General features: G+C 37.6%; 1 protein-coding gene across 2 annotated transcripts; it reads right to left on the reverse strand.

Annotated features, from left to right (window-relative positions):
• Positions 1-2015: 2015 nt before the first annotated feature.
• LOC122075266 (uncharacterized protein At4g37920) lies at positions 2016-9934 on the reverse strand. Of its 2 annotated transcripts, none has more exons than XM_042640231.1 (7): positions 9609-9934; positions 8813-9090; positions 8494-8659; positions 6907-7151; positions 4272-4459; positions 3009-3209; positions 2016-2605 (listed from the first exon to the last, which is right to left on the reverse strand). In XM_042640231.1, exons 1-7 carry the CDS (start codon positions 9814-9816, stop codon positions 2518-2520), a joined length of 1374 nt encoding a protein of 457 aa, XP_042496165.1. In that variant the 5' UTR covers positions 9817-9934; the 3' UTR covers positions 2016-2517. The 2 variants fall into 2 exon arrangements, with proteins under 2 accessions (XP_042496165.1, XP_042496166.1); XM_042640232.1 differs by having other exon boundaries at positions 2977-3209; positions 9609-9931.
• Between the last annotated feature and the right edge of the window lie 919 nt (positions 9935-10853).

Here is a 10853-nt window from a genome sequence, read left to right on the forward strand (position 1 = left end):
AATGTTCGCAATGGAATCCAATTATTGTTGATCATCAGTGTTGAAGATCCAATCATTGAGGAACTCTTTTTTGATTCCACATCCAATTAAGAAAAAAAAAAAAGAGCAACACAGTGCACGAGACTCCTGCAATTTCAAGGTCTGGGAGAGGCAAGTGTGTATGCAGCCTTACCCCCTGCTTCGCAAAAGACTGTTTCCAAATTTTGAATTTATGACCATGTTGCAATAGTGCAACTTTTGAATTTATGTCCAATACAAATATGATATAGACTTTTACAACCTGTCCAGATTGTATCAATATCGATCATATGGCTATTGATAATCCGATAGCGATACCTACTAGCTACTACCTACTACCATGATATTTATTTATTTGTTTATTTATTATTATTATTATTATTTAAATCATGATAATCCTATCCTATCACTGGAGGGGGCTGAACTTATAACTTTATCATTTCTTGGGTATAGGTGTAAATAAATAAAGCACAAGGTGAAAAATAAATAATTAAATAATGTCCAATATGAGTTGTGGGTCAAAATTCAAACTGACAGAAGATATGGGGAGCTAAATGGGAGGCTGCTTGTGCTACAAGTTCGCAGCCCGACTCGATTGGTATGACTCACCCAGACTAAAAGCGGTGGACGGAACCAGCTCGTCAAACCGACACGTGTAGGTAGCAGAAAAAGGCAAGGTCGTGTTATGTTTTTGAGGTCGTAGACCATTCTACGTAGCAAACCAGGCCTGGAGATCTAAGAAAGACGCACAACAATGACTTGACGGTTGACAGAGCTTCTACTTTTTTTTTTTTTTGGGTGTTTCATAATAGTGAACATATGTCGGAGGCCAAAACCCTTATACAGTAAAAGGTGTTTTCGCAGGATCAACAAGTGATAGTAGGATGTGTCGACTCAAATCCACAATTGACTTGAGTGATGATAAGACAAAGGCTTCCTTCCAATAGACTACCAACCTGAAACTTGTTTTAAGGTTAATTGAATGAATTATACTAATTGCCCCACAGTTATGCCCCAGTCGGACATCTTGATTGACCAACATTAACTTTTTAAAACTTGGAGTGAATAACAGAAAATATACCATAATCGATCCTCCCGTACTCTTGATGCTGACAAATTACTCTAGAAGCTACGGTTGGATAAAAGATTTGAGAGCACGGATCATACACGCCCGTGTAGGGTTTAAAGATTTACCAAAAAAAAAAAAAGTGTATGGTTTAAAGTTCCAGAACCTGGACCGCCGGAATCAACATAAAATCAGAATCAATTTGTAAATCCCGAAATCATTTTTCCAAAAGTTAAAGAGAAAACCATCAGATGTGAACTTTTGACTTTTCTATATCAACTATAACATGTGTTATTTTCACAGACGGGAAGGATGATATCGTCATCCTCCCATCAATTATGGGCTTAAATGGAGTCACGAGCAACTAACTAGGGATGATTGGCAATGAATGGCGTTATGGCACTGTGCTAACATTCCTCTTCTGCTCTTTCAAGGGATGACCAAAACTCCTTCACAAAATCATCCAATAAGAGGCAATGTGGCATTTGCTTAAAGTACAATTGACAGTGATAAAGTGCCATAAAATATAAGCAAATTCAGATACAAAATAGAGCACAACTAAAGGAATTAAGGGCCGCTTGATAACGTTTTAAGAAACGAGTTTCTTGATAAAAGGAACAAAAAACATATGATAAAATTATTTCATTTCACTTGCTTTTAGAATTTGAAATTAAAATTTCTACATATAAAACTTGTTTCGCCGTTTCTGAAAACGACTCGTGGACATTATTTTGCTGGTTACTATCACCATCCAGAAACATGACTTATCAAACACCTTCAATTTCATTTCTGTTTTTAGAAACGAAAATTTATGTTTTTATCGTTTATTGAAACAGAAACGACAGAATCGTTATCAAACGGGCCCTAATCCCCCAAACCTCCCCAGCCCCACCAAAAAAAAAAAAAAAATAAAGGAAAGAAGAAGAAGAAGGGAATATGAATCCGCGGTTTGTATTAGGAATCCTTGGCACTTAAGTCACTAAACATGCTCAATTTTGTGTCACATTTGTTTCAGTTCTATTACTCAAATCAGGTGAAGCGACGGCATGAGTAAACTGCATCAAATGAACCTTCCAGTGCCGCCAGGGCTTGTTTAATAGAAAGTAACAACACAGACTGACTGTTGATAACATTACTTCAGAATAAGGTGCGTATCCACTAGCGCATCACATTGCAGCTGGCAAGACTATCATCATGAACCTCAGACTAAGAGCAATCTATGTAATTGTGCTCTAATTTTGTCCCCTTCTTTTTCATGCCATTAATAACTTCACTCTGATATGGTGATCGAAGCTCAATCAGATAAACATCAAATGTAGGACAGTTGGTTCAACAGCACTCTTGATCTTCATATATTAAAATTGCAGAAATGCCTGACTCTTGACTTCCACAAAGTGCAGTTCAAGTTTCTTTGTCTTGTAAGAAGATAGGCTTTACCAACCTGATGATTTTCTTCTCTCCTTTGACAGGCAAGCTGAAGATTGAAGTGGGAGAGCAAATGCTGGGAAAGAAAGAGGAGAGCTGCAACAACAACAAACATTTAGAAGCCAATTCCCCTTACGGCTCCATTTGGCTGTAAGGGAAATTTAAGGGAAGGGAAGTGAAAATTTTCATACATATAAAGGAAAACTACTTAAATTTCTTACCATATATAGGAATGATACTTTTAAGATGTACCTCGTTTTTTTCAAATCCAAGGAATTTGAAAGCAAAGTAAAAGTTTTAATAACCAAACATGGAATGATTTGAAGTAAATGACGTAATCATGTCAGGTAATGATAGGTAATGATTACAGAAGTTTCCTTTTTAGGTTTAAAAATTTTACTTCCTTCCCTTTTATTGCCCTTGCAACCGAACAGTGCAAACAAAATCATTCCTGATACCAAACTTACCAGGGAAATAAAGATGAAGATCTGCAACTCACTACTCTTTGGATTTAGGATCTTCTTCCGTGTCAGTTCTTCGTTCCAAGTATTCCTCTTCAATTGTTTCCTTGAGGATGAAAAGCCTTTGAATAACCACTGGCTGGGTCATTTGCTTGGCTTCCCTTATGTCGGTCTCTTGTTTGTTCAGATGATATGCATCAAGCATGATTGTTATCCACTTGTGCAGTTCCTTGGGAGTACTGCCCACAACAAAAATGAGTGGGAATAAGAGAGAGAAGGGGGGGGGGGAGGAGTGGGCTAAGAAACATATGCAAATGTTATAAATACCTTAATTATTTTTGTACATACAAATTTTTTTTTTTTCCTTCTTCAAGCATACTTGACAAGAAGTAAGGTATGAACAATTAAAGATGTGATTTAGCTTTCAATATAATGGATTTTACAATCAGGAAAGGATCTTAACAAGATAGTAGCATCCAAATGATTACAGTGATTAAATCCAATGTGATAAAACCAATGCATATAGACGGTAAATTATATTCCCACACAAACCAGATAAGAAGCCTAAGGTGCTGGGACAGGAGGAAGATACACAAGCTTACTTGAATTGAAATACCTGCCCATTTCAGTTTAGTCCAACCCAAACCGGTTGATAGATTTTAACCAAGGAATATAACAGAAAAAAAGTAGTCGAAAGAGCTGGAGAGAGTAGGATTAAATCATACACACAAATACGCGCTGGGCAACTGACTACTCTAGATTACAATTGACCATTGAAAAGTTTTATATTGAATTGAAACATTCATATGACGTTGATTATTTTTCATTTTATCTTCTTTTTTTGCCTTTTTCCCATGCTGTTTTGGATCTCAGTTTTTCCCTACTTTGTTTTGCACGGATCCTTGTAGCCAACCCCATTAAGTTGGGATAAGACTGATTTTATTGTTGTTGAAACATTCATATGATGTAGAAACATTCACATGAGGTAGTGTCAGAACCAATACAACTTAACATTTGATAACATAGGTTGAAAAATGGATACGTTTCCAACAAAGTCATGGGATATGTATAATGTATGGGTACTTTAAACCTTTAAAGAAAAATGTGAATAGAGAAGGTAAACCTAGAATCTCAATCATTAAAAGTTAAGTAACTCCAGAATGCTCTTTCATTAGGAATGAGATAAATGTATGTCCCTGTCAGCAGATAAAATGCAAGGCAGTCTCTTTCTGAATATAAGCAGTGAAAATATAGCCATCATTTCAAAGAAGTTTAAGAAAGAACATAATGGGTTCCCTTACGTATGAAGGGCATTGGGATCCTTGGCTTCATGTTCATCTCCAGGAGAAAAGGCAGTGGCCAATGCTGAAAATCGCTCCTCAGGATCTATGATGTTCAGTAGATGCTTGAGTAACTTTATCTCCTTCGGTGTGAGGCTCCTCAGGCTGCTTTTTGTGGTTTTGTATAGCTGATACATTATATCTTTGACCTGCAAATAAGTTTCTAATCTTAATTTTAAGGAGAAGAAAAATACAGGGAAAAGAAAAAGGGAAGGCAAAAATATCTAGCAATGGTGTACAAATGTGCATGCATAACAATGACAACACCCAGGTGGATCAATAAATTAGGAAGCCCATTATCAACTAAAAGAATTTAGGATTTAAGTAAAAGAGATATTTCCCAGATAATCCAACTACAACACTGTCAACAGCATCTTGCAAGTTCTAGATGCTGCTTTTAACTTCTGCAACAGCTAAAGGCAAATGAAAATGTAAAGAACATAACCACATACTTAAACCATCCTTGAAAAGTATTTTAGTACACTGACGAGGCTCTTTGAGACTAATAGGTACTCTTGCAGGTTTGGACCATTACAACAAGTGAGCATGATGAGTATTTTCAGTAACTCAGTGCTTTACGTGGGTATGGACAAATAATTACATCAATTTACTACACTACACAAGAGAGGTCAATTATCTTCAGGTTTCCTAATAGTCTCTATTAGTTTAAGAGTTGTAAATATACTGGTCTCTTTATCTTTCTTCTTTTATTTTGACACGCTGATTCGGCTCTCAGTTGCTTTCCTTTTCTGACATAATGCCAACTCCAACTAGGCCAGAGCAGTTGAACTGGTAAATAGACAGTTTAAACACTCATGAACCTGTGAACTGGGACAATTAACAAGAATGCCTAACCTCAAACTAAGAGTTAACAAAACCACGCTTACTATTGCACAATGGATTATTTTGTGATAAGAAGCATTAGTTAATACTAGGGGAAAAGGCCATTACATGGTCAGAGAATTGATGCAGCAATTCAGACCGTTGGATAGACAGGGGAAGGTTAGGCTAAATGTCAAATTTCAGACTCAAGTTCAGCCATATACTCTCCCATGCATGTCCATGCACCCCCTCGAAGTCCCTTGCACATTTTTTATTGGTCCTGAATTTTTCATGGCACGAGGAAAAAAAGATGGGCTGCGAGAAGGCTTTCTCCACGGCCACTGAGGAAACCATAGCACATTCATCAATTAGTAGAATAGTTACAAATATTTTAAGATTGAAGCTATCCTATCCAGTGGCTGAATCATGGTTGACCCTGACGTCCCATCTGACTTCAATAACTCGGTTGATGGGCTGGGCTTCAGGACATTACCTATGACAGAGAAATGTCTTCATCAAATGATTTTAACAAATTGTTCCAAGAAAAAGCAATTGCATAGCACCGGTTCTGTGGGTAGCCATATTGGCCAATCTTAATTGTATGGGCCTTGAATCTACCACAAGTGCAATGAAGGTTTAAGGTATCAGTATTGGGTATCTTATTGGAAGGGTGATTTTAAGAGACGTATCATATTGTAACGGAGAAACGCAAGATACACTAGATACGTATGAAAATAGTCAAGAAACATATGGAAATGCTTAGGACATATGTAAAATACAATTTTGAAGCATAAAACAGTATAAATAAGTAACATGTAAAATATATCATGTATAAAAAGGAGAACAAAGTACGACAAGACAAGTGCATTCAATTGATTATATATAAAGGATGAGGTTTCTTACATGTACTAGTACCAATTTTTTTTTAAGTATCGTATCAGTACCTTAAAGATACGATATGTATTGGTTAGTATCGGCGAATATGGAAAGATACTTAAATCCTTGGGTGCAACAAATTGGTGCTCAAATTTTGTGGACATGTTAAGTTTCAGCCTAAACTCATTCCACCATCAACCAAAAACAGGGTTTTCTCGGAAAATCCTTGCTTATCATTTGAGACACCCCTCGGCAGGTCTAGGCAAAGAAACTGAATCCCAATTTTAAAATGATTCAAGGGGATCAAATCACTCAATTTTTAATGGAACCCACGAAGAACAGAAGGCACCTGCAGTTTCTTTGAGGACCAACCTTATTTTCAGGGAGAGTCAGATCCCTTTTTGATGCCAGCCATCATGGAAACTCTGCGCCCCTCCCTATTTAGGGGTAAAAACTAAAAGTAGGATTAATTGAGACTGTCATAGACCTCTCTCTTCTTCCTTCAGTGATGAGCCGAGGTAGATTGGAGCACTAAGATGATAGAAAAGTCAACATTTTGGGAAAAGGTAAGATGGTCGATATAGAGGGGAGAAGTCCAGTAGAAGATGGACTGTGCCATTGAGATAAGCCCTGGAACTTAATATGTGGCAGATCCCAAGGGTTGCCTGTCAACAGTTAGAATGTCCCAAATCATCCAGCCAGGTGACCCATATCAAATGGCCATGCAACCAAGCTTGGTCACCAGGGTCCCCACAGAAAATTTTAGCCTGGTGGCTTGCTGCCCAGGTTCCACTTGGTAGGACCCACTGACGGAACAAAGGAAAGTTGTGCTGTCTATACAAAGGAACAAAATTGACAATCAGACAAAATAGTGGAGGTAAAGGTAAGTCATCCACACCTCGTTCTTCATGGTCAGGGATTCTTTTGCTGAAGCCCAAGCACTGTTTATCAGTAGGATCAATGAAGAATCAAGCTCTTTGGCCTTGGCCATGCTTTTGATCTTTTCACAGGCCATATCAAGTGAAGGTGAGTTCAGGATATCATCAAACTTTGCCTGAGCAGCATCTAACGACTCCATGTTCTCCACAGTGTTATCGTATGCAGAGACTGCTGACAGGCATTTGGCTCCAAGTCTTGCCATTTCTGTTCACAAAAGCCAGCAATATCTGAAGTAGGTGAGATACACAAGAATGTACAAATTTGATTTTCTTTAGTAGGTAATCAATCATAAACCTCATCAATTCTACGACAGTACATAACTGTCCAACTTGTAAGGTCAAAACTCTCAACAAAATGCTGCATAATCAATCATAAACCTCATCAATTCCATAACGGTACATAACTTTCCAACTTGTAAGGTCAAAACTCTCAACAAAATGCTGCATAATCTACATAAAAAATAAATTAAAAAAATTGACAAAAACTAGTGGATTGAAAATGCCTTGCCACAAAGTGACTTAGCTACGACTCGAAGGGTAAGAGCTGGGAGATTTTTCCATTGTCAGTATTTAAGAACAAGCTAGATTTCCCTTTTTGAACCAGAACAGGGTTCAGATGCTGCCTCTACATGAAGCGGTGGTGGCAGTCCAAAATGGGCCCGTTGGGTTCTCTAGGTTACTCTCTATTCATTTGCGTTTATGTAGCAAAAAGAGTCAGCAATCCTTAACCTAATTTGTATCAGAAAAATTATAGGGTTATTGAGCAATTTAGGGCTAAAGGATCAATGAAAGCAAAAGAGTGCCCCCAAGGGTGGAATTCAAACAACTTCTAAATCTTTCTAGAAGGCCTCCAGTCCTACAAGATGACTTCGTAATCGATTATACTTAGATGGAACTTACTTTTGGCACATTATGCCGGTGCTTTTTTTTTTTTATAGGTAAGGAGGGAAGTGGGTAACAGCTAGGAGACTCGTACTCGAGAACTCTTGGTGCGCATGGGATTTTTGCACACCACAGCTCACCAACTACGCTAGGCAGCTGTTGTTATTATGCCAGTGCTTTGTTGACTGTTCCGGAGGGAACTATACAATTGAGTGTATCGACTCGTGAATTTGACTACATTAGACTCTACAGAACCATGTACAGCTTTATTCGTAAAACCAAACTTATAATAAGAGTGAGTATACATCCACCTCCAAGCGTAAACATATCCATTTTTTGGTTTCTTCCAGCAAGACGAACCTCAGTTTTTTTGACAGTATCCTCAAGCACTGTGAGGTACATCACTGTAAATCAACCCCTAGATAATTTTACCCCACAGGCAACTCAATAATTTAGTTCGTGTAGTCAATGATCAAGATTACACTGCCCCCATATTCCTCAACTCTGGCAATATCAAGCAAAAGAATCATTTCATAAAATAAAAGCACTAAAATTACCTACATCCAAAAGTACAAGTGAGCTGTAGCTAAAGCACCAAAGCATAGTTCGTCATCATAATTAATATCAATGCTCACGTTAACAGCACAAGGTTCTTAGTTAATTACCATCACGGTCATCCAGGTTATCATAGGTCTCAGAAAGGAGAGTGAGGTGACGGAAGAATTCCCCAGTGAAATCTTTACGCCTTCTTGCCATAACTGCATTAATGTCTGTTGGGCTTTGCTGTACCTCTTTGAGAAGTTCAGTGTGCCTTTCCATCTCATCATCAATCTGTAACTCTCACTCATTTTTTCAAGAAGAACTAAATGAAACAGTAACAGGGCAAGTATTGTAAATCAAAACCTAAACAGATCAAAGAACTGATGGAATATTTGATCTTTACAGTATGATAATAAAAAGAGAGCATGAGAAACAAGTACATACTTTCTTCACTTTTTTCGCTAATGAGATTAGCTTTTGCTTCATAGCAGGATCATTTTCGGTATCAGCCCGGGATTGACACCGATTATAGAAGCTCTCCTTGTACTTATTCCATTCCTCCCGGAACACCAACAGTTTCCTCCAGTCCTTTGGTCGAGGTTTCTCATTCATGAAGACATCAATCATCTTATCACAAAACTGAGTAATGGTACACCCATCTGTAACTTCAACTTCAGCTTCTTCTACCACTTGTGTGGTGCCCACGCTGCAAGCGGTAGGATCTGAGGGGACATAGTTTTTGTTGATAACAATGAGCAAGACACTCAAGAACAACCAAACAATCACCCAGTAAACACAAACTTTCATCTTTTCAGATAACCAATGTGGGGGGGAAAAAAAAAAAACAACAACTACAACAAGGGCAAACGAACAATCAAAATAGTATCTCTCACTTACACATGAATTGGAAGTGGAAAGATGGTAGTAAAATCAGTCAAGACAACTGAAACAGAGGGAAAGCTAAAAATTTTAAGCAAATGTAAATGAAATTCAAATGTCTATGAAGGAGCCTTTAGATTCTAGAGACCGTTAACACCAACCAACTGAAGGAATTACTTAAGAAACCTTAAATCACAGTTTTCGAATAGCCTTAGGAATCAAGCACGGAAAGAAACTGATTAAAACGACACTATTGCAAGCACGAACGAAACGTAGAAGAACAACGACAAAGTGGTAGAGATAATACTCCAATCGCTCCTCTTTCGATGGGTTGGAGCATAAGGAGAGAGAGAGAACTTACTGGTCCTGGAATTGAAGACAAGGGTATCAGGGTTTAAGCTTCGCTGTCTTCTTGGGGTTCCGGGCCCTGCTTTGGAGTGTGGAAGATGAGAGGCGGGGAAAGTGGACGGCATTTTCAGATGGGTCGTGGTGGCGAATTCGAATTCTACGTTGAAACTTAGAGGGAAATTATTACTGATGGAGAGAGGTAAGCTAGCCAAGAAAGCCATCTCCGAACTCACCGACGGCCTTTGCTCATATAGCCCTTAGCTTGCGATTTCTTACTTCTGAACAGGAAAAAGAGAGCCAGAGCGGAAAAGGACAGTGAACTGACGCACGCACTCTTTGATTTAGTTTTTCTCGTCACCGTTAATGAACTTTCTTCACTGTAGATTAATAGATTATCTCTCAATAATCTATTATTAAAGGTCTGAAAATCATTTTCCAATTCTTACCAAAAAAAGAAATTTTCCAATCTTCACCATAGGTAAAGAGATTTTTTTTCTTTTTCATTTTTTTTTTCTTATTATACTTTCTATGAAAATTTTATTTTATTTGATTTAGGATAAAAGTTTTCATACTCGTGGTACAGCCATCCATGAGATCATGACCATAAATGTCTAACCCCTATTTATGAATGGTCAATAATATACTCTCACCTATTGCATGATACCTTCTTGATCTATACCATCTGAACCCTACCATGGGTATGAGAAAACTCGATCCTCTATTTTTCTCACTTTTTTCTTTACTTTGTTTCAATTATTACTATAGCTCAACATATAGGGTTTTGTCCGTACTATATTGATGAAAAGTCATAGACCAAATTCAATTATTTAGCTCTTACCTTTGCTTTATATCCAATGGGATTTGATCAGGTCCTGAATAATCAAGAAGCATCCCTCATTCCTCTTTTTTTATTAGAAGGTACGAACTAAACAATTTGCGTATCACTTGCTCTTTAGTCATTGAGAGCTTATAAATATATATTCGTTCGGCAAAAAAGATTAACATTTATCTTGGATGTTGCTTTATATGGAGCGGAAACAGGCTATATTGTATTGCCACGGATTCTCCCGATAATATCCAAAATACAATTATGACATGTTTTTGTAAAAGATGATCACTACCATATGTATATTCAGGTGCATGGTTAACACCAATACTCCAATGCATTTCTCCCTTTGAGTCAGAATAAATATGTTTTCGAACCTTCTCTCTAAAACATAGGAGAAACCAAGAATTTATAAATGTTGCGGGAGTTGGT

The sequence above is a fragment of the Macadamia integrifolia genome, chromosome 4 (assembly GCF_013358625.1).
Source record: "Macadamia integrifolia cultivar HAES 741 chromosome 4, SCU_Mint_v3, whole genome shotgun sequence".
Taxonomy (NCBI): domain Eukaryota; kingdom Viridiplantae; phylum Streptophyta; class Magnoliopsida; order Proteales; family Proteaceae; genus Macadamia; species Macadamia integrifolia.